This window comes from Mesoplodon bidens (assembly GCF_964165515.1).
Source record: "Mesoplodon bidens genome assembly, chromosome: 12".
In the NCBI taxonomy this organism is placed as follows: Eukaryota; Metazoa; Chordata; class Mammalia; order Artiodactyla; family Ziphiidae; genus Mesoplodon; species Mesoplodon bidens.
Window position 1 is genome coordinate 51985414 of NC_138168.1, and position 26027 is coordinate 52011440.

Below are 26027 nucleotides of genomic sequence, written 5' to 3' on the forward strand. Positions count from 1 at the left end.
CGTTGAAATCATTAGGTGCCAATATCCTAGCTGATCAAGCCTCTCCTTGGTTAAAACAAGCACAAAATTTTATCTTCCTCCTAATGATTGCAACCCAGAACTCAGAAAGATCCTACAGAATATAAGAGAAAAGAAGAACTACTTTGTCAATAAAGAGAACACTTCTTCACTTCTGTCTGGGGGCTCCACTGTGAGCTTATACGGATCCAATGGACACTGTTGCATGTAGAAGTATGCATCCTCCAATCCCTTCTCACCCCACCCCAAAAGGGAAATGCAAAAGGGTCCTGGAATGGGAAACAGTCTTTCCAAAGAGACGATGATAAGACTTTGCTGTTTGTTTTTCTCTTATGTCATAGTCCATGTAGGGTTAGACAGCTTTTGGGGAAGGTTGAAAGAGAGCAGCAAATGCAGAACAGAGGAACGAACCAAAGATTGTGGTGGACATTGCACATGGAGGCCTATACTCTAATCAACTGAGGGCATTGCAGTGATGGCTTCATTCACAAGGGACAACACTTCAGAGTTCCACACCACTACACTCTAGCTGATTTAACAGGAAACCATGGGAATCAAAGAACACCATGCACATAAGACTGTGATGCTGGCTCAGTAATTATTTAGAACTGAGTTCTAAGAGGAGTGACACTTCCATGTTACAATAACAAACTTTTGAGGGTGTAAAGGGACAAAGGAGGTTCTGAGGATCAATTGAGATAAAACACTCTGACAGCTACAAAGTTCTAGATAAATTTATGGTGATGTTAGATTGTGAATCTCAGCCAAATTCCTTTTCTTTGTTGTAAATAGTTTTGTTTTGTTTTTCTTCACGGTGACAAACAGCTGTCCTTGAAAATCATACACATTCTCACAATTTATGAGATGGGATAATTATTATTAAGCCTCTACCCTCTATGCAAAAATTAGACAAAAAGGAAATCAATGTTTTTAAAGAGACTTAAGAAAAGACAAAGATGAGAGCTTTTAAAATACAGTATTTAGGGCTTCCCTGGTGGCGCAGTGGTTGAGAGTCCGCCTGCCGATGCAGAGGAGACGGGTTCGTGCCCCGGTCTGGGAGGATCCCACATGCCGCGGAGCGGCTGGGAGCGGCTGGGCCCGTGAGCCATGGCCGCTGAGCCTGCGCGTCCAGAGCCTGTGCTCCGAGAGGCCACAACAGTGGGAGGCCCGTGTATCACACACACACAAAAAAAATACAGTATTTAGAGGCTCCAAGGAGAAGGTATTTAAGAATTTTTTTTCTGTAGTACTCCAAGAGAATTAGAAGAGAAGCGGTCGTTTAAACACTGCAATTAAAGTGTCTAGGTTTTCCTTACCTGGTTTCATCTTTCTACAATGAAACTTAAAAGCACTGTAAAGAGACCATCCCAAAGAAGGTTAATCAAAAAGTAGGGCTTTCCAAGCACAAGCAAATTTTGTCCCTTATAGCCTTCTTCCTGTACCATGCACCAAGATTTAAAAATAAGTTTCCTCCACAAAGCACCTCCAAGCTCCCTACCCTCTCTGCACTGCTTCAAGGTTGGGGAAAACTTCGATTACAGAAGCGGGTCCTCCCACCAGAATGGAAGAAGGAATGAATTAGTACTTATTCCTTTAAATTCCCTCAACTCTCACAGTTACCTCCCTATCGCGCACCTACCATTCTGCAGGTTGGAGCAGAACATTCAGCCCCTCCCCCCACCACCCCAGGCCGCTCCACTTCTGTGTAAAGACACCAGCTGCAGAAACAACTGCTTGAACCCTGCTCTCCTATAATCACAAGCACCTGAGAACTAAAATATGGTAGTATTTGATAAAATTAAGTCTCCTATCTTTCAACTGCTTGAATAGATAAATCACAAATAAATCTGGTTAAATTGCTCTTTTCTGATTTGTAATTCACACATCATAATGATACTTCTGTTTAGTTATGCAATTTAAATATATATAATCAAGATGATAAGAACTATGTCCAAAACAAGAGTAAAGAAAGCACATGCAATGTGTTAAGGGTTCTCCTGTGAATGTAGCACATTAGGTTATGCGTATGTTTTGGAGCTGCACTCAGACTTGTGAGGTTCCTAGATAAGTGATTTCCTTATCCTTGCATAGAATATATTCCTTTAATCTTTGTTATTTTTTTATTAGTAATTGTAACGATTAGTAATTTTAAGTTTTTGCTCTAGGGAAATTTTACAATTTTCAATGGAATTACTTTGTTTCAGAAAATTCTGGCAATAGAAAAAAAATTGGATGATAGAATTTATGAAAAATTCTACAGATAATTGGTTTCCCAGTTAAAATGAGCTGTAGAAAATTACCATGGAATAGAAAACATTTCCAGATCAAGAAATTTAAAAACTTACATGTTACATTAGGGGGTACACACCATTTTTCTTTTATGTAAATTATCATGTAAAGTGTTTTCCTTAAAATGATTAATAAATCCTGACATCCAATTTAATTAAAAAAAATAAGCACATCTATTTTATAAACCTAAACATATACCAACCACTACCAAAGCTTTATAAATGACTTTAGTTACACCTTCTCATTTTATAGATGTAGAAACCGAGAAGAAACATATGTATGGCAAACAGGTACATGAAAAGGTGCTCAACATCACTAATCATCAGGGAAATTCAAATCAAAATCACAATGAGATATCACCTCACACCTATCAGAATGGCTATTATCAAAAAGACAAGAAATACCAAGTGTTGACAAGAATGTAGAGAAAAAAGAAACTTGTACACGTTGGTGGGAATGTAAACTGGTGCAGCCACTATGGAAAACAGTATGGAGGTTCCTCAAAAATTAAAAAGAGAACCACCATATGATCCAGCAATTCCACTTCTGGGTATTCATCTGAAGAAAATGAAAACACAAACTCGAAAAGATATATATGCACCCCTATGTTCATTTCAGCTTTACTGACAATAGCCAAGACATGCAAGCAACCTAATTATCCATCAGTAGATGAATGAATAAAGAAAATGTGCCATACATATGTGTGTGTGTGTATGGAATATTACAATAAACAATGGAATGTTATTCATCCATAAAAAGGAAATCTTGCCATTTGTGACAACATGCATGGACCCTGAAAGCATTATGCTAAGTGAAATAAGTCAGACAGAGAAAGACAATTATGTTTTTAAAACAAGCAAACAAAAAATCACAATCATATATACAGAGAACAGATTGGTGGCTGCCAGAGGCTCGGGCTGGAGGGTGGGTAAATGGATGAAGGAGATCAAAAGGTACAAACTTTGTTATAAAATAAAAAAGTCACAGGGATACAATGTACAGCATAGTGATTATAGCGAATAACGCTGTACTGTATATCTGAAAGTTGATAAGAGTAGATCTTAAAAGTTCTTATTACAAGGAAAAAAATTTTGTAACTATGTATGGTGATGGATGTTAACTAGAGTTACTGTGGTGATCATTTTACAATATATACATATATTGAATCATTATGTTATATACCTGAAGCTAATATGTTATATGTCAATTATATCTCAATTTAGGAAAAAAAAAAAAAAGGAAAGAAAGAAAAACTCAGGCCCAGAGATACTAAGTATTAAGTGACAGGTAGAGAATCATCCAGACTCTGAATCTGATAAAACAAAATCCAAGCCTTCATACACCCAAGTTAATGTTCTTTCTATTATACCATGCCAGCTCCTTTGTTTCTGTTTCAAGTACTGAAACAGAATTGAGTATTTTTTGCTTTGTTAATGTTTATGCCCATTTAACAAATGAGAAGGAAAATAAAGGAAATAAATTAATTAAATAAATAAAATAATAATAAAATAAATAAATAAAATAAAAATAATTTAAATAAATAAAATAAAGGAAAATAAACTTGAAACCTTTACCAAGGCAGGTAAAGGTTTCAAGTTTTCCGTGTTAATCAGTCTCAAATATTTTTTAAGTTTTGTTTACCAATGCAATACTTTTAGAGTTTATAACATTTGTGCTTATTATCCTGCAGGGGAAAGGAAAAGCAAACCAATCTGTGCCTATGGACACTGTCATATGCTTACTTCAAGTGCGCTTGTACTCATAACATCCACTGGAGGGAAGCACACACTAGATTTTGAGCCTTACCTGCAGTGGTGTTTCACTTTCTTGTCGAAACCCTTCAATTTGCTGCTGCTGCCAAGGAGCTATACTGTGAGAGTCCTCTGTAGTTCTACCTTCCAAAGGGTTTGTCCGCAACTGCTCAGTAAGCCACATCTGCGTCCTCACAGAAGGCTGAATGGGAACTCCACCTACGGCTTGTTGACCAAGCATTAAATATTTCGGCGGTTCAAAAGCCTCTGAGCTTGTCATAATGGGCTTGCTTTCAGGTAAGGCACTGTATGTCATGTCTAAGGCCTGTCTCCTAGGAATGGAGGAAGAAGCTCTAAAGTCCTCTCTGCTGCAGCTCTCAAATTTATATTTGTTGTCCAGAGTTGATGGTCGTTTTTTATTTATTTCCTTGTCCTCTAGCTTAAGCATCTCCATACTGTCATGTAAACAGCTAGGTCCAATTGTCCTTAGTTGTGATGTTAAAGCCTTGTCTCTCCCTGTCTTTTCTAAACCTCTCCTTGACTCTTCTGTGTGCACAATGCCACCCTGGCTGCAGTTACCTGGGACAGTGAGTTTGGATAAAGATGACCATTTCCGGAGAGGCCGGAAGTCCTTCATGTCTAGTGAAGGGTCCTGCTCTCCCCTACTGTGGTTTCCCAATGTTTGCATAAGGCTTATACTCCATTTTGAGCCATCTGATGTCAATGATTCCCTATGTTTGGAAACTGAAGCACTGGAGTTAGATGGCATGACATGGGCAGTAGGAAGAGTAACCAATGATCGACTAGGCTTAAAAGATAATGTGCCACTTGAAGTTGAATGATCTGGAAAGAAAAAAGAATGCCAAATTAGTTGTAATTAACAGGAAAAAAAAAAAAAGAGGCAAAATGTAAAACGCCAAAACAAAAATCTGAACATGGTTTCCCAGCACAAGTTTTTCAGAGGCACTTTTATCAAAATGAGGGGCTTACTATTGTTACTATTATTATTATTATTCCTTTAAGTTTATCTGAAACAAACATACTTTCGAATATCATTTTCTAAAAATGGATACATAACAAAATGTATGCTCATCTGCCATCTACTTACAGATGAAAAATGACTGGAAAACAGGTTTATATTCATGCTATTTAATCTAAGTATTGTGCCTTAAAAGAAAAATCCATCTCCCTGTTGAAAGGTCTTATTCATGATCTATCACTGAAGCCTCAGACACAACTTTATTAAAAAATCGTATCTCTTAGTGTCTTTCCTCAACTGTGGAAATATAGGCCCAATATGAACATTTTAGCACCTCTCAAACTACAATTCAAATTAGAATATGGGTAAAGGTGCTCCTGCAATAATAGAAAATAATCAGAAAGTGTTCTAGCAACATATTTGCAGATACAGAGTAGTTTCTACACTCCCAATCTCCCTTAATGGCATCATCAATAAAATATTTCCCAAGCTAGAACACTTGGAGTCTACTTTGATTCCTATCTTTCTCTGCACATTTACTAAATCCCCATGTTGTACATTTTTTTAAAATTAATTAATTAATTAATTAATTTGGGGGGATGCTGTGTTGGGTCTTCGTTTCTGTGCACGGGCTTTCTCTAGTTGCAGCGAGCAGGGGCTACTCTTCATCACGGTGCGCGGGCTTCTCACTGTTGCAGCTTCTCTTGTTGCAGAGCACAGGCTCTAGACACGCAGGCTCAGTAGTTGTGCATCAAGGGCTTAGTTGCTCTGTGGCATGTGGGATCCTCCCAGACCAGGGCTCGAACCCGTGTCCCCTGCATTGGCAGGCAGATTCCCAACCACTGCACCACCAGGGAAGCCCACGTTGTACATTTTTACTTCCAAAATGATTACATAGTTACTGCTGTAGGTCAGGCCTTCACATAATACTATCCTACACATAGGAACAGCTGTAGTAGGCTCTACGGAAGCCCAAAGGATAAATAAGGGCCTCTATACTCAATGGACTTACTATCAAGTACCAAATTATCATCAAATATACCAAATTAAAATCAAAGATTATCATTTTTATCACATGATATCTAGAAAGGGGATAGCCATTTGAAATGTAGGGGGAGAGGAGGTGGGTGGTGAAAGGCAACTTTTACAGTTTTTTCTGTATCTTTCCATATTGTTTGACTCATAACAGAATATATTTAAATATTAGTTGTGAGCTTTGATATTGTTTTAAAGAAATAAAGTAATGGAAAAAGAAATGTTGAGAAAGTCATAAGAAAATTCAGATGAGAAAGACCCAGGCAAACTAATTCAAAATGGAATTCCAATAGGTCTTTGCACCGAATTTATTCACCTGGAGATGAAAGGGGAAAAACATTATAGATGAAAGAGTACAAGAAAAAGTAATATAGTAGACATTTACCATATAACAGTTTCCCATCAGCTTCTGCAGAACCTTTTCATACTCAAGAAAATCCCCACATTATAAGCCCAACCTCCCAAAATAAATTTTAGACCTTAAATTCCCAACATGCCTTGCAACTATGATACAGACACTCAGAAGTACCTGCACAAGATTTCAGTTTGGAAGTGAGTCACATGAGAAAACAGACTCCGTGTGAAGCTACCACGTTTGGCAACAGCAGAGGCATTAGCCCCCAACAATGACAGCAGCAGAGGTGGCCAAACCGAGTTCTGGCCCAGAACTGGCAGCAGGTGGGCAGCACTGGTGGTTTCCTCCAGTGGGGCCGGAGAGTGCCAGTTCTCAGAGGTGACTGAGGCATATTACCTGGAAGCTTAACCTTAAGCCTGGCTCTCCAGCCCTCCTCAAAAATTCTGAGCTAAACAAAGGCCCTTAAATAAATGCCTCATCTGCTCAATCATCCAGTCAGCTTCTTCTACTGATTCAGAACACTAACTGATCCAAGTATGAAGCCAGGAGAATATGGCCTCAAAAGAAGAAAAACAAATTATCCCATTTATCTGCAGTATGCAGTAAGTATCAAGAAAAGCTGCTCAAGATAATTCTTGAAAGGTAAATGTAAAGCAGAGCTGTGCAAATTTTCAAATGCCCTGCTACAGAAACAGCCTACCCTTCATTCAGCAAGAAATGTGACATACCAAAAGTTTCCAAACAAAGGAGCAAGTGACATGACCAAAACTGTACTTAAGATGATTATTCCAGTAACTGCTGAGGACAAATTAAAGCAAAATGATTGGCAGCAGGAAGATTAATGGATTATTATGGTAATCAGTAGAAGAAGGGAATAGAGAGGAATATGCTACTGAAAGTCAGTTCTAAATAGAAATAGGACAAATGACCCCAATATTCTATGGAATATTTGTATTAATACATTACAGCACTGTATCTACATCTATATATGTGTGTGTTACTATTCCTAAAGGAATATTTGTATTAGAATCATCATAGCCTCTCAAAAATATCTTCAATTCTTTAAAAAACAAAAAATGAGTCATATCAAATTTAAAATTTTCAGACTTTTACATTTTTAAAAATCTGTAAGTAAAGATAGTGTAAAGGCTAAGTGTAATTTTTTTTTTTTTTTTTTTTTTTTGTTTTTGCGGTATGCGGGCCTCTCATTGTTGTGGCCTCTCCCGTTGTGGGGCACAGGCTCCGGACACGCAGGCTCAGCGGCCATGGCTCATGGACCCAGCCGCTCCACAGCATGTGGGATCTTCCCAGACCGGGGCACGAACCCGTGTCCCCTGCATCAGCAGGCGGACCCCCAACCACCACACCACCAGGGAAGCCCAGTGTAATATTTTTGAAATCAGCATTTTTAGATTCAAATCCTGGCTCTACCACTTAGTAGTCACATGCTCAAACAAGTTATTTAACCTTCTTGCATGACAGTTACCTCATCCATAAAGTAAAGAGGACAACAGTGAAGATTAAATGAAATAATACATGTAAAGGACTCACAGGAATTCCAGGCACAAAGCAAAATGTTCGTTATTATTACACCATTGAAATAGCTACAGGGGACCTTCAATATGGCAGAGAAGTAAGACATGGAGATCACCTTTCTCCCCGCAAATACATCAAAAATACATCTACAAGTGGAACAACTCCTATAGAACACCTACTGAATGCTGGCAGAAGACCTCAGACTTCCCAAAAGGCAAGAAACTCCCCACATACCTGGGTAGGGCAAAAGAAAAAAGAAAAAATGGAAACAAAAGAATAGGGACAGGACCTGCACCTCTGGGAGGGAGCTGTGAAGGAGGAAAAGTTTCCACACACTAGGAAGCCCCTTCACTGGTGGAGATGGGCGGATGGTGTGGGGAGGGGAGGGAAGCTTCAAAGCCACAGAGGAGAGCACAGCAACAAGGGTACAAAGGGCAAAGCGGAGAGATTCCCGCACAGAGGATCAGTGCTGACCAGCACTCACCAGCCTGAGAGGCTTGTCTGCTCACCTGCCAGGGCAGGCGGGGGCTGGCAGCTCAGGCTCGGGCTTCGGAGGTCAGATCCCAGGGAGAGGACTGGGGTTGGCTGAGTGAACACAGCCTGAAGGGGCTAGTGCACCACAGCTAGCTGGGAGGGAATCTGGGAAAAGGTGTGGAGCTGCCTATGAGGCAAGAGACCGCTACCTAAAATCATAAGTTCACCGACACCCCAAAACACACCACTGGACGTGGTCCTACCCACCAGAAAGAGACAAGATCCAGCGTCATCCACCAGAACAGAAGCACCAGTCCACTCCACCAGGAAGCCTACACAACCCACTGAACCAAACTCACCCACTGGAGGCAGACACCAAAAACAATGGGAACTACAAAACTGCAGCCTGCGAAAAGGAGACCCAAACACAGTAAGTTAAGCAAAAGGAGAAGACAGAGAAACACAGCACATGAAGGAGCAAAGCAAAAATCCACCAGACCAAACAAATGAAGAAGACATAGGCAGTCTACCTGAAAAAGAATTCAGAGTAATGAGAGTAAAGATGATCCAAAATATTGGAAATAGAATGGAGAAAATACAAGAAATGTTTAACAAGGACCTAGAAGAACTAAAGAGCAAACAAACAATGAGGAACAACATGATAAGTGAAATTAAAAATTCTCTAGATGGGATCAATAGCAGAATAACTGAGGCAGAAGAACGGATAAGTGAGGTGGAAGATAAAATACTGGAAATAACTACCGCAGAGCAGAATAAAGAAAAAAGAATGAAAAGAATTGAGGACAGTCACAGAGATCTCTGGGACAACATTAAACACACCAACATTCTAATTATAGGGGTCCCAGAAGAAGAGGAAAAAAAGAAAAGGACTGAGATAATATTTGAAGAGATTATAGTTGAAAACTTCCCTAACATGGGTAAGGAAATATCCATCAAGTCCAGGAAGCACAGAGAGTCCCATACAGGATTAATCCAAGAAGAAACACACGAAGACACATATTAATCAAACTATCAAAAATTAAATACACAGAAAAAATATTAAAAGCAGCAAGGGAAAAGCAACAAATGACATACAAAGGAATCTCCATAAGGTTAACAGCTGATATTGCAGGAGAAACTCTGCAAGCTAGAAGGGAGTGGCAGGACATATTTAAAGTGATGAAAGGGAAAAACCTACAACCAAGATTACTCTACTCAGCAAGGATGTCATTCAGATTCAATGGAGAAATTAAAGGCTTTACAGACAAGCAAAAGCTAAGACAATTCAGCACCACCAAACCAGCATTACAACAAATGCTAAAGGAACTTTTCTAGGCAGGAAACACAAGAGAAGGAAAGACCTATGATAACAAACCCAAAACAATTAAGAAAACGGTAATAGGAACATACATATCAATAACTACCTTAAATGTAAAAGGATTAAATGCTCCAACCAATAGACACAGACTGGCTGAATGGATACAAAAACAAGACCGGTATATATGCTGCCTACAAGAGACCCACTTCAGACCTAGGGACACATACAGACTGAAAGTGAGGGGATGGAAAAAGATATTCCATGCAAATAGAAATCAAAAGAAAGCTGGAGTGGCAATTCTCATATTAAACAAAATAGACTTCAAAATAAAGACTATTACAAGAGACAAAGAAGGACACTACATAATGATCAAGGGATCAATCCAAGAAGAAGATATAACAATTGTAAATATTTATGCACCCAACATGGGAGTACCTCAATACATAAGGCAAATGCTAACAGCTATAAAAGGGGAAATCAACAGTAACACAATCATAGTAAGGGATTTTAACCCTCACTTTCACCAATGGACAGATCATCCAAAATGAAAATAAAAAAGGAAACACAAGCTGTAAATGACACATTAGACAAAATGGACTTAATTGATATTTATAGGACATTCCATCCAAAAACAACAGAATACACTTTCTTCTTAAGTGATCATGGAACATTCTCCAGGACATATCGTATCTTCGGTCACAAATCAAGCCTTGGTAAATTTAAGAAAATTGAAATCGTATCAAGTATCTTTTCTGACCACAATGCTATGAGACCAGATATCAATTACAGGAAAAACTCTGTAAAAAATACAAACACATGGAGGCTAAAAAATACACTACTAAATAACCAAGAGATCACTGAAGAAATCAAAGAGGAAATCAAAAAATACCTAGAAACAAATGACAATGAAATCACGAAGACCCAAAACCTATGGTATGCAGCAAAAGCAGTTCTAAGAGGGAAGTTTATAGCAATACAATCCTACCTCAAGAAACAAGAAAAATCTCAAATAAACAACCTAACCTTGCACCTAAAGCAATTAGAGAAAGAAAAACCAAAAAAAACCCCAAAGTTAGTAGAAGGAAAGAAATCATAAAGACCAGATCAGAAATAAACGTAAACCATTAGCCAGACTCATCAAGAAAAAAAGGGAGAAGACTCAAGTCAACAGAATTAGAAATGAAAAAGGAGAAGTAACAACTGACACTAGAGAAATACACAGGATCATGAAAGATTATTACAAGCAACCATATGCCAATAAAATGGACAACTTGGAAGAAATGGACAAATTCTTAGAAAAGCACAACCTTCCAAGACTGAACCAGGAAGAAATAGAGAATATAAACCGACTAATCATAAGCACTGAAATTGAAACTGTGATTAAAAATCTTCCAACAAACAAAAGCCCAGGAGCAGATGGATTGACAGATGAATTCTATAAAACTTTTAGAGAAGAGTTAACACCTATCCTTCTCAAACTCTTCCAAAATATAGCAGAGGGAGGAACACTCCCAAACTCATTCCACGAGGCCACCATCATCCTGATACCAAAACCAGATAAAGATGTCACAAAAAAAGAAAACTACAGGCCAATATCACTGATGACATAGATGCAAAAATCCTCAACAAAATACTAGCAAACAGAATCCAACAGCACATTAAAAGGATCACACACCATGATCAAGTGGGGTTTATCCCAAGAATGCAAGGATTCTTCAATATACACAAATCAATCAATGTGATACACCATATTAACAAACTGAAGAAGAAAAACCATATGATCATCTCAATAGATGCAGAAAAAGCTTTGGACAAAATTCAATACCCACTTATGATAAAAACCCTCCAGAAAGTAGTCACAGAGGGATCTTACCTCAACATGATAAAGGCCATATATGACAAACCCACAGCCAGCATCTTTCTCAATGGTGAGAAACTGAAACCATTTCCACTAAGATCAGGAACAAGACAAGGTTGTCCACTCTCACCACTATTATTCAACATAGTTTTCGAAGTTTTAGCCACAGCAATCAGAGATGAAAAAGAAATAAAAAGAATCCAAATCGGAAAAGAAGTAAAACTGTCACTCTTTGCAGATGGCATGATACTATACATAGAGAATCCCAAAGATGCTATCAGAAAACTACTAGAGCTAATCAATGAATTTGGTAAAGCAGCAGGATACAAAATTAATGCACAGAAATCTCTTGTATTTCTATACACTAATGTTGAAAAACCTGAAAGAGAAATTAAGGAAACACTCTCATTTACCATTGCAACAAAAAGAATAAAATACCTAGGAATAAACCAACCTAAGGAGACAAAAGACCTGTATGCAGAAAACTATAAGACACTGATGAAAGAAATTAAAGATGATACAAACAGATGGAGAGATATACCATGTTCTTGGATTAGAAGAATCAATATTGTGAAAATGACTATACTATCCAAAGCAATCTACAGATTCAGTGGAATCCCTATCAAACTACCAATGGCATTTTCCACAGAACTAGAACAAAAAATTTCACAATCTGCATGGAAACACAAAAGACCCTGAATAGCCAAAGCAGTCTTGAGAAAGAAAAATGGAGCTGGAGGAATCAGGCTCCCTGACTTCAGACTATACTACAAAGCTACAGTCATCAAGACAGAATGGTACTGGCACAAAAAGAGAAGCACAGATCAACGGAACAGGACAGAAAGCCCAGAGATAAACCCATGCACCTATGGTCACCTTATCTTTGATAAAGGAGGCAAGAATATACAATGAGGAAAAGACAGCCTCTTCAATAAGTGGTGCTGGGAAAACTGGACAGCTACATGTAAAAGAATGAAATTAGAACACTTCCTAACACCAAACACTCAAATAAACTCCAAATGGATTAAAGACCTAAATGTAAGGCCAGACACTATAAAACTCTTAGAGGAAAACAAAGGAAGAACACTCTATGACATAAATCACAGGAAGATCCTTTTTGACCCACTTCCTAGAGAAATGGAAATAAAAACAAAAATAAACAAATGGGACCCAATGAAACTTAAAAGCTTTGGCACAGCAAAGGAAAACATAAATAAGACAAAAAGACAACCCTCAGAATGGGAGAAAATATTTGCAAATGAAGCTACTGACAAAGGATTAACCTCCAAAATATACAAGCAGCTCATGCAGCTCAATATCAAAAAAACAAACAACCCAATCCAAATATGGGCAGAAGGCCTAAATCGACATTTCTCCAAAGAAGATATACAGATTGCCAACAAACACAGGAAAGGATGCTCAACATCAGTAATCACTAGAGAAATGCAAATCAAAACTACAATGAGGTATCACCTCACACCAGTCAGAATGGCCATCATCAAAAATATCTAGAAACAATAAATGCTGGAGAGGGTGTGGAGAAAAGTAAACACTCTTGCACTGTTGGTGGGAATGTAAATTGATACAGCCACTATGGGGAACAGTATGGAGGTTCCTTACAAAACTACAAATAGAACTACCATACGACCCAGCAATCCCACTACTGGGCATATACCCTGAGAAAACCGTAATTCAAAAGAGGCATGTACTACCATGTTCACTGCAGCTCTATTTACAATAGCCAGGACATGGAAGTAACCTAAGTGTCCATCGACAGATGAATGGATAAAGAAGATGTGGCACATATATAAAATGGAATATTACTCAGCCATAAAAAGAAACTAAACTGAGTTATTTGTAGTGAGATGGATGGACATCGAGACTGTCATACAGAGTGAAGTAAGCCAGAAAGTGAAAAACAAATACTGTATGCTAACACGTATATATGGAATCTAAAAAAAAAAAAAGGTTCTGAAGAACCTAGGGGCAGGACAGGAATAGAGAAGATGCCGATGTACAGAATGGACTTAAGGACACGGGGAGGGGGAAGGGTAAGCTGGGACGAAGTGAGAGAGTGGCCTTTACATATATACACTACCAAACGTAAGATAGATAGCTAGTGGGAAGCAGCTGCATAGCACAGGGAGATCAGCTCGGTGCTTTGTGACCACTTAGAGGGGTGGGATAGAGAGGGTGGGAGGAAGATGCAAGGGGGAGGAGATATGGGGATATATGTATACATACAGCTGATTCACTTTTTTATAAAGCAGAAACTAACATACCATTGTAAAGCAATTATACTCCAATAAAGATGTTAAAAAAAAAGAAATAGCTAAAGTAAGTGATATTTTCAATATAACAGGCAAAAGGCTAAATATGCATACTGTACAAAGAACTCCAAAAAAAAACCCCAAAAACAAAAACCTAACAACCTAATTTTAAAGTAGGCAAAAGAAATCCATAAGCTAACCACAAAAGAAAACAAAAAAAAAGCAAATAAAGAATACATGTTTAATGGAGGCAGCCTAGGTGTCCATCGACAGATGAATGGATAAAGAAGATGTGGTACATATGTACAATGGAATACTACTCAGTCATAAGAAATAATGAAATCATGCCACTTGCAGCAACATGGATGGACCTATAGATTATCATATTAAGCGAACTAAGTCAGAAAGAGAAAGACGAATATCATATGATATCACTTGTATGTGGAATCTAAAATATGATACAAATGAACTTATCTACAAAACAGACTTGCAGACTGTGGTTGCCAAGGGGGGTGGGGAGTAGGGGGTGGGAGAAGGATGGATTGGGAGTTGGGGATTAGCAGATGCAAACTAGTATATATAGAATGGATAAACAAGGTCCTACTGTACAGCACAGGGAACTATATTCAATATCCTGTGATAAACTGTAATAGAAAAGAATATGAAAAAGAATGCATAAATGTATAACTGAATCACTTTGCTGTAGAGCAGAAATTAATACAATATTGTAAATCAACTATACTTCAATAAAATAAATTTTTTAAAAAGTTTGTTTTTCAAGAAAGATATTTCAACTCACTAAATAGTAGAAGTACATTCCCTATCATATTCATAAAATTATTAAAGGCTGCTAATATCCTATGATGGTAAGAATATAAATTGTTATAGCCTTTGGAAGAAAAGGGGCAATCTGTCTATATACATCAATATTTAAAATATGCAAACATATAAGTAAATATATGTATACATGTGCATATGTGTATGTAAATACATATATATTCATGGGCACAGAAATGATCTAGAGGAATATACCCCAAATTTAATAAACAAAGGTAGAAAGAGGAGAAAAGGAGAAAGATGCTTTCACATTTTACTTTACACAACATCTTATTTTAATTACCATTTGGCCAAACTTCTGCAAAGGTGTTTTATTTTGTGACCTCAGAGAGTTTGAAATATCTCAAAGAACACTGCTACTAAAGTGTGAATTATGTATCAGGTGACTGTCTCACTTTCTATGTCACAGCTGAAACTTCTGAGACCAGAGATCACCAGTCCTGGGTGCTACTTTTATCTGATAACATGCTAACTTCCTGTCTACCTTGGTAGCTCAATACTTCCCAACTGCAGAGAAAATCAACAATTGGTGATAAAAACCAATTCCACATCAGACTAGTATTTACTCCTACATATCTGAAAGCTACTGATAATATATGCTGTTCATAGAACATTACATTGAGAATAGAATTTACTCCAAAAGTCACTTATACCTGAAGTTCTCAAACTTTAAAATACAACAAACTTACCTGGTATCTGGAGCCCTACTCTGAGAGATTCTCATTCAGTTAGAGTAGAGAGGGTCCAGGAAACATCACTTTTTAATACGTGATTCTGCTGTTCTATTCACCATGTCATTCCACCTGGACTGATTCCAGTTCTGAAGCCTTCAAGTTTAAATATCTTAAGTTCAACCATCACCAGTATCTGAGTTTCACTGTAAAAACTGATTTACTGTGACATTCAGAATTCATTACTGTGAAAACTAAGGATTAAAATTCAGTCTACCCACATACATATGCACATACATGCACATATACACCATGAATTAATGAACAAAGTATTAAATAACTGACAGTTTAAGTATCTGAAAAAAAGGACCATTCTATCTAAAAGATGAATCAAAAAATAATTTATTTTGCCTAACAAAACACAATCAATTGGAGGTAGATGCAATGTGATTCCTAATGTGCTTTATTATACTACCTAATCGTAGCCACAAATCCCAAATGCAAGTTATTATGATGGCATCCAGCCCATATCTAAGTTAGAACAAGTGAAATCTAAAACCGGCAGAAGGCCGTCCTTTTAAAAACCAGAGGACATGGGACTTCCTGGGTGGCACAGTAGTTAAGAATCTGCCTGCCAATGCAGGGGACACGGGTTTGAGCCCTAGTCTGGGAAGATCGCACATGCCGTAGAGCAACTAAACCCATGCGCCACAACTACTGCGCCTGCGCTCTAGAGCCCGCGAGCCACAACTACTGAAGCCTGAACGCCTACAGCCCGTGGTCCGCAACAAGAGAAGCCACCACAATGAGAAGCTTGTGCACCGCAACAAACTGTAGCCCCCCGCTCACCGCAACTAGAGAAAGCCCACGCACAGCGATGAAGACCCAATGTGGCCTAAATAAATAAATTTATTTTTTAAATTTAAAAATTAAAAAAACAACAGAGGACAGGGTTTATATAGAGCACAGAAGAGCTAATGGTTTCAGACAGATTTCAGTTTATAGGGGAAAAATATAAGAGGACATTGCTGTAATCTGATAATGCAAGTGAATTATATTTAAGATAACAAAGTCCTGAATTCTGAACAAAATCCCAGCCTTCTGTTTCACTGTCATATTATTCTATCTGGCAATAGATGTGAGATTGATTCTATCTTCTCTTGTATATAGAGACAGTCTCTCTCTGCTCTTTCTTATAGTATAAAGGAATTAAATTTTTAAAAAACCACTCCTTCCAGATACATATTATAACAATAAATCATGAGTCTTTACAAAGAAAAAAATAATCAGGAAACTATAACCCTGTATCAAAATATTCTGATTTAGGGCTTCCCTGGTGGCGCAGTGTTTGAGAGTCCACCTGCTGATGCAGGGGACACGGGTTCGTGCCCCGGTCCAGGAAGATCCCACATGCTGTGGAGCGGCTAGGCCCATGAGCCATGGCCGCTGAGCCTGCGCGTCCGGAGCCTGTGCTCCACAACGGGAGAGGCCACAACAGTGAGAGGCCCGCGTACCGAAAAAAAAAAAAAAAAAAAAAAAAATCTGATTTAAAATGTAACAGCTTGGGCCTCCCTGGTGGCGCAGTGGTTGAGAGTCCGCCTGCCGATGCAGGGGATACGGGTTCGTGCCCCGGTCTGGGAGGATCCCATATGCCGCGGAGCGGCTGGGCCCGTGAGCCGTGGCCACTGGGCCTGCGCGTCCGGAGCCTGTGCTCCGCAACGGGAGAGGCCACAACAGTGAGAGGTCCGCATACCGCAAAAAAAAAAATAAATAAAAAAATAAAAAAAATAAAATGTAACAGCTTAATATATTTTCAGTCAATATAAAATATAAATATTTTATATTTTAAATAAAAATATTAAGTCTATCCCAAAGGCAATAATTAAGTTTTATAGAACACCGTGACTTTTTCCCCTTCCTGCTAATGTCATGATCATGTATCATATGAGAAAAAAAATTTTTAAACCACATTTAACTCTTTTTTAAACAAATGAACGTTTCTAAGTATTCCCTACATTTTTAGGTAAATATTTTAAACATATTCTAAACTACACTCTGGTAGGAAAAGAGAGCTATATAAAGAAATTCAGTAGTAGTTCAACCAAATAATCTTCTAACATATTATGTACAAGGCACTGTGCTAGGTAGAAAAGACAATGCAAAGATATTATTTGCAATAAAATATGAACACAGCCCTTCTCAGGGTTTACAACTTCACCATTACACACACACAGCGGCAGGACAAGGAAACTACAAAACACCAGACAATAAGAAGTGAGCCAGAGAGAAAAGGCAGACTATTCATAACAGAACTCTCAGAATGATAGCCAACTTCTCAACAGCAGAAATGGAATCCAGAGCACAGTGAAATAATATCTCCAAAGGGTTAAGAGTAAATAATTGGCACCCAAGAATTGTTTGGAACGCTAAGCTATCTTTCAAGATGAAGGCAAAATATATTTTCTGCTAAACAGAAACAGAGCTTATCACCAACCGACTCATTAAAAGTACTACTAACATTCCTTAAGTTTCTTTCACTAAAGAAGAAAAATGAGTCATGAGTTGTAAAAAGGAATGAGGTTTTTTAAAAAAAAAAACAGCAAAGTTGTGATTAAATCTAAAAACACCAATAATTGCATAACACTAACTTCTGGGTTAAAAAAAGAGAGGGGGAGAGATAAAACCAAAATATCAACTATGACAAATAAAACAGGGGTAGAGCAGCATACTACCATTACAGTCAAGTTAGGGATGCATATTATAATTTCTACATTAACAACTAAAAGAATAGGTAGGGTGCACAACTACATAGCCACAAGCAAAAGAATACAAAGCTCTACCCCTACCTTATACCTTCAACAAGTGTTAACTCAAAATGAATCATAGGCCTACATGTAACAGCTAAAACTATAAAACTCTTAGAAGAAAACCATAGGTGTAAATCTTCATGATCTTAAGTCAGGAAGTGATTTCTTAGATACAACACCAAAAGCCCAAGCAACAAAAGAAAATAAACTGGACTTCAATAAAATTTAAAAATTTTTTGCTGTAAATGATACCATCAAGACAGTAAAAGGACAGCCCAAAGAAAGGGAGAAAATTTTTGCAATTACGCAACTGATAGGGACTTTCATCTAGATTATATAAGAAACACAACTCAATAATAAAAATACAAATAATCCAATTTAAAAATGGATGTGGAATTTGAATAGTCATTTCTCCAAAGAAGATATACAGATGGTCCTATTAAAGCAGAGGAAAAGGACATTTTTGTTTGTCATTTTTAGGGAAATGCAAATCAAAACCACAATGAGACACCACTTCACACCCATTAGGATGGCTATCATCCGAATGACAGATAGTAAGTGTCAAGTGTCTGGCAAGGATGTGGAGAAACTGGAACCCTCATACAATGCTGATGGGAATGTAAAATGGCGCCGCTGCTTAGGAAACAGTGTGGCAGTTCCTCAAAAGGTTAAACAGAGTTACCATATGATCCAGCAATTCCACTCCTAGGTATACACCCAAGAGAAATGGAAACATATTCACAGAAGCATTATTCTTAACAGCCAAAAAATCAGAATAATGCAATGTCCATCAAGTGATCAATGGATAAATGAAAAGTGGTACAATGGAATATTATCTTTTATTATGGTAATAAAAAGAAATGAAGTACTGATACATGCTACAACATGATGAGTCTTGAAAACATTATGCTAAGTGAAAGTCAGTCACAAAGGACGATATATTAGACGATTCCATTTATATGAAATGTCCAGAAAAAAGAAATTTATACAGATTAGTGGCTGCTTAGGGATGGGAGGGAAGACGGGGAGTGACAGCTAACAGACTTCTTTTGGGGAGGAGGGGGGTGGGCTAAAAAATGTTCTAAACTTAGACTGTGGTAATAGTTGGACAATTCTGAGAATATATTAAAAAGCATTAAATTGTGTACTTTAAATGGGTGAATTGTATAGTAATGAATTATAGCTCATAAGAGATATATGTGTATAACTTCTAATAAACTAGAAGGAAAATGTCATGAAGAAAAAGTGAAACAAAAGAAGGCAAGAAGGAAAAAACTTGAGAAAAGCAGACTAGAAAGTATACAATATGATTTAAAATGCATCAAAATTTAACAATCACAGTAAATGAATATCCACTCAAAAGACAAGAATTGTCCACATAATTTTTTTAATCTAGCTAAATGTTTACAGAAGATACACCTAAAATATGAAGTCCTATTTTGGCATTATGGTATCTGCATAGAGACTGAGAATGATTACATAAAAGAATTACACAGAAATAACTATCAAGAACATTAGGAAAACTGTATGTCAGGTATCAAGATCATGAAAAGCATAGTTCCATGAACTGCTTGCCTTTATTCATTATACCTTAAGGATAGAGAGAAGCTTCTGTTTCCCTTCTGCCAAACCTATGACCTATTCTTTTAGCAACTGTACTTGATAGCAATAGTACACAATTCTGTGCAAATCTTGGTTCTCATTTTGTTATTGTCTAATCATTATTACCGATCACCTTTTTTTCTTGAATATTTTATATTTTTTCTCAATTGTATTTTGTGAAGTCAAATACTATTGAAGCAGAAAACGAGTGGGAAGTTCTAAAATTACTTGTTTAAAATAATTACAGAAGTCTACACTGTTCACAAATTAGTTCTCAAGCTCTTTTTGTACGCTGTCTCTTAGCAACCATTCACAGCAAATTAAGAAACTTCATTCTCTAAGTTTATATAAAACAAGATGAAAAGCTGGTTTTTAAAAAAAGGGGGGCATTTCTGATCTCCAACCAGACTACTGGCAACTTAATTAAAGGACAATCTGAAGTACAGTTTAAAGAGGTCAACAATTCAAAGCAAAACTAATTTTAGGGACTTCCCTGCTGGCATAGTGGTTAAGAATCCGCTTGCCAATGCAGGGGACACGGGTTCGATCCCTGGTCTGGGAAGATCCCACGTGCCACGGAGCAACTAAGCCCGTGCGCCACAACTATTGAACCTGCACTCTAAGGCCCACGAGCCACAGCTACTGAGCCCACATGCCACAGCTGCTGAAGCTCACGCGCCTAGAGCCCATGATCCACAACAAGAGAAGCCATCTCAATGAGAAGCCCGTGAACCACAACAAAGAGTGGCCCCCGCTCACCGCACCTAGAGAAAGCCTGCAAGTAGCAACAGAGACCAAACGCAGCCAAAAATATAAATAAATAAATTTATTATTTTTTTAAAAAAACTAATTTTAAAAGCTGGTCAGTAAAAAAGCTCCTTTTTGTATTTACATAAAAATTTTATTTTTTTCTTGAATGGCTTTTAAAATTTCATTCAACTGTACCATTTTCTAGATATCTCCTACTAGTTTCAATTTAGATTAAGTCTCATCAGGCAGTTTACTTGCAAAGAGCTAAAAGTGTTATTTCTCTCCTATAAAAATGGTTATAAATCAAATTGTAATGGTCTCAAATTATGGGATGTGATTTTCAAAAATTCAAATTTTCTCAGGAAAAAAAACTGTTACTTTATGACAGAACTGACAAGAAATTATCATTTGGTCCTCTAACCACTTGCATGTCTGGGGAAATGTGAAGTCATTAATCTCTTCCCTAAACCCATGGCTGTACGACTGAAGGGCCTTTCCAGGTCAGAAGTACGTGGGTTCATCACAGTTCTCAAAAATGGACTAAATTCAGCTCAGCTTGATCAGGTTCATATTCTACCAAGCCAAGAAGCAAAATGATAGGAAAAAAATGAGTGAATGAATAGACAAATGGATGGATGAAGAACAATGAAGGTAAAAATGAGGGCCATAAAGATACAAAATACACCTCCAATAAACAATTTTAATTTCTGCAAATTTGCTACAGCTGTAATGTTCTTATATGCCATGTTTAAAATTTTTAATTGAAATATTTTAAGCAGTAAGGTAGATTAACAAGAAAATTAAGTAGAGATGGGGAGCAAAGGAAAAGGGTTATTTGGTTTGCAAAAGAATATAAATCGTAATTGTTTTGAATACTGCCTTGAAATTATTTGATTTCACAAGCAAAAAAGTATTCTGTGTATAACCCTTCACCTCTTTCCATATGCAAATGAAGAACTAAGTCCATAAAGGTTAAATTACTTGACCAAGTACAGATCTCAAAAGAGAATCCTGGTCTCCTGTTTCTCAGCCTAGTATTACCAATACTATCCTACACTACACCTCTCAGTTCTTCTTCCTCTCTAGTTCCTCCCTTCAAGAACAGATATCTAACAGTGCGGTTAAGCGCAGGGCTTTAGAGTTAGACTTGAAGAATCTCAGCTCCACCACATAAACCACTGTATAAACCCAGATGTTATTAATGTCCTCTAAGTTTTATTTTTCATCAGTAAAGAGAAAATAATTATATTTGACCTCAGAAGGATTCTATAATGAAAAAAAATTTTTAATCATGTATAGAAGTATAAAACCTCACACTGAAAAAAATCTATGGTACATACTCTTATTAACGTTAAGGTCAACAGACCAACTAATCCACTGTAATATCTGGAGGTCATGTTATGGAAGTACTCATCATCAGAGTCCTGAAAGTTCCAAAGCTATGAAGTTGCAGCAACATAAGATTATTCACCTATGAAATGAACCTTAATAAAGCAAGGAAACAGGTTAGAGAACAGTCTAAATAAATATCATTTACTTTGCCTATAAAATGGGTATAGAATTGTACCCAACATGTTATTTTTGAATTAACTGAAACAATCATGTAAACCTCTTATCATGATGCCTTATACATAGTAAATGCTCAATAAATATTATTCCTATTGTAATTAAAATGTTAAGGGGGAACTCTTGATTTGCTTGAAAATATCACCTAAGGTATGGGGGTGCACACAGAATATCTGAAATAAGATTGCGATGTGTTACAAATTTACAATTGTATAAGTTTGGTGTTGTGTACATGTGGGTTTTACCATTTTGCCTTCTTTTTACTTTAGTATATGTTTGAAATTTTCTGTAAAAAAGAAAAAAAAACTAGAGTGAGAACAAGAGGATATTTTACATTAAGATGAGGTGTTTTAAAGAAACCATTTAGCAAAGTAAACTAATGAAACCTAATCACTGTAATAAAATACACAAGCAAAGAAAACAGAGTCTTGGGAAATTTTTATGACGTCTTCCAAAATTAGTGGTTGCCTAAGGTAGGGGGCATAGGGTTGTTGGAGGAGGGGGTGATGGCTAAGGGGAGTGGGATTTCTCCTTGGGGTAATGAAAATGTCCTAAAATTCATTCGGGTGATATATATACAACTCTGTGAATATAATACTAAAAAGCCACTGAGTTGTACATTTTAAATGGGTGGATTACATGGTATATAAGTTATATCTCAATAAAGCTGTATAAAAGAAAGAATGTATGATTTCCATTGCCTAATTATCTCCTGAATCATCTAATTTTCTCCTTTCCTACTGTCTCTTTTCATGAACAAGTCATCATTGGCTCCCACCTGCAACGCCAGTGGTCTCCTGGCATCCTGTTTTGCTCTCCTCTTGATTCATCCTCAGAATGTTCTCTCACCTCCCAGTTTTGAACATGCTGTCTTCTCAGCCTAGACTACTCTCCTGCCTTGTTTCATTCACCCTGTCAGTTCTTACTCACCTTTTTGGTCCTCAGCTTAAACATCACTTCTGCCAGGGGTCCTTCCCCAAATCCAGTGGATTTAGGAATGTCCTCCTACCCTGTGTACTTTGCCTATCATATTGCTCATATTTTATGATAATTATTTCCTGTCTTGTCTTCTCTACTAGACTTTATGTATACAATGAACAGAGAAAATGTCTTTTTAACTCTAACCACTAGCACAGAACCTGACACACAGTAGACAATAAATATTGGTTACATGAATAAATGACTGAACAAGTCCTTACATTACAAGGCCTTCATTTCTTCATAAAATAAGGACAATGCACCAAATGTTAACTTTTCTTATTTTTCTTCCTTTCTGACATATACTCACAGGATGACCTCAAAATTTATACTATTCAACAGTCCTACTATTTCTTAGTAAAAACAAATAACTAATGAAGATATGATTAAATTGAAGTCCATTTTTATCAGTCCCTCCTACTTGAAATAAATGAGGTTAATTAGATAAGAAAATTATCTCTGATACAAATTAGCAGTTGGAAATTATCAAAGAAAAAATATTTAACTCTATCTGTACCTTTTTTTAGTAAAATTTATAAATATACTTGAAAATTAGCCCCAAATAGACTATTAGAAGCTACACTTAAGAGCTCAGATTTAAAAAAATAAAAGAACTGCAATGTGAGCCCACCTCTCAGGCACCATGTGATTCGGGAGAGGAAGACTGTCCTGTGGAAGGTTACAGAGCCAAGTCTAAGCAAAAATTAAGTTCTTTTCTAGCCTCAGGGTCCTATACTCCCAGTCCTATAGTCCTCTTGCTTCTTCCTTAATTACTCAACTCTGGGACCACATCTAGGTTATGCCCTACACAACAAATGCTGTATACTTCAAGAAAAACTCTCCTTTCTGTGCCAGCGGCAGCTATTTATACATGGCCTCCAGGTCTCAGCAAAGAAAACCAAGAAAGAAATTGGTGATCTGCTGATGTGGCTTATGTTACAATTTGGTAGTTCTGCAGGCACATCTATCCTTATGTCACAGATCTACTTCCTCCCACCCTGGAATCTGACACCCCATGAACAAATTACCACAGCTAAAACGTGGTGCCGCTAATGTTAGTGTTTCATCTTATTAAATATAAAAATCTCACACTCTTATTTAGCATTATTTGAAATCTCAAAATACCATGGCTAAAAGCAAATCACTCAATGGTAATTTTAGAATATTTTTCTGTACTAGAGTTCCTTCCCTGCTGAGATTTTGATGTAATCCTCTCCATGTTGATCTCTGCAGTTCTGCAGTTTTTGAAACAAAGTACTCAATAAATATTTATTAAGTGAATAAATGAACAAACGTCTAAAAGCAAAGAATAGAAAGGTACCTTTATTTGTGTCATATCATTTACAAAGCTGGATATTTATCACTTCTAGAGCATTTAGAGTCTGTGTGATAAATATATATTCTACACTCATGTATGAATTTAAAATTTTTAAATAATTAAAATAAAACACAACATTAAAATTAAAAATAATGTTATTTTTCCAGATGATTCACAGAATACCTTGAGGATTTAGCAATGGCCAAAGAGCATCAACTGGAACATCAGTTATAAGCATACAGTACTATAGGGCAAAGAAGGGGGAGGGAGAGTGAAGGACTAACTAGACAGTACCTTTTAGTTTGTTTAAGGTTTGATGACTTACTTCACAGCTGTACTGCTTACTTAATGTATCATGGAATTTAAGTAAAATTTATTCGTGTACTTTTATCTATACCCCCAAAATTAAATTTACATTTAGTATATAGAGGTATACCATTTAACCACTATTGTCTTTTAAACAAAGATAAATAATCATTAAGATAAATAAGAACTCAAAATTTACTATTACAGGTTAAATATTTGAATTATATAACATGAACATAATGTTATTTGCAAAGAACAAATTTCAGAGGCTTGTGGCAAGATAGGCTTTTTCCTCCTAAACACTCAAATTGCATCCAAACTTTACATATGAAAAACTGGAGCAATCACACTCCTTACCTGCTCACTTTCATGTGGGTACCCACTGGTCTAGCAGTCAGCTATGTGAGACTCCAGGATAATGTTCCCTCTTCCTCCTAATTAAGTCTGAGGGCCTATACCTCACACCTGATGGGAGAATCCCAGCAGGGATTACTGACATTATTCCTTTTCCCCATTCCTTAACTGAGCAACAGAACTCTTCAGAATTTCAGGGATTCTCCAATCTAAAATCTTCCCTAACCCAAACATTTATATCTCACCACAGAAACCTTAACTTTCTCTTTGCCAAAGGAACCAGGGCAATCCCACTGCAGTGAAGCTTTTACCACTGTCAAAATGATGAAAGGAGTATGCTCTTAGTAGCCCCAGACTGACAGGAGAATATAATTTATCATAGACATAATGCTACAGATATAAATTTCTATTATATTAAATATTAAGCGGGGTGACAGTAGCTATTTTGAGAAGCCAATACTGTTTCTACTGGGAAATATGTAAACATATATACACACTCATAAAATCTTTGAAAGTAAACCCTTTACAAATTATACTGTCAATACCAATATGTCCAATAAAAATATAATGCAAGCGGGACTTCCCTGGTGGTGCAGTGGTTAAGAATCCACCTGCCAATGCAGGGGACACAGGTTTGGTCCGTGGTCCGGGAAGATCCCACAAGACACGGAGCAACTAAGCCTGTGCACCACAACTACTGAGCCTGCCGCTCTGGAGTCCGCAAGCCACAACTACTGAGCCCTCGTGCCACAACTACTGAAGCCCACGCACCTAGAACCCGTGCTCCGCAACAAGAGAAGCCACTGCAATAAGAAGCACGCGTGCCGCAACCAGAGAAAGCCTGTGTGCAGCAATGAAGACCCAACAGAGCCAAAAATAAATAAATTTATTTTTTAAAATAATAATGCAAGCTACATTTGTAATTTTAAGTTTTATAGTGACTACATTTAAAAAA

General features: G+C 37.2%; 1 protein-coding gene across 2 annotated transcripts in view; it reads right to left on the minus strand.

The window, feature by feature from the left end:
• CEP85L (centrosomal protein 85L) overlaps positions 1-26027 on the minus strand; it is a 153938-nt gene that overhangs the window by 99848 nt on the left and 28063 nt on the right. For both annotated transcript variants that reach the window (XM_081251008.1, XM_081251007.1), the window contains exon 3: positions 4114-4901. In XM_081251008.1, the coding sequence (XP_081107134.1) occupies positions 4114-4901 (788 nt within the window). The remainder of the gene's footprint in view (positions 1-4113; positions 4902-26027) is intronic.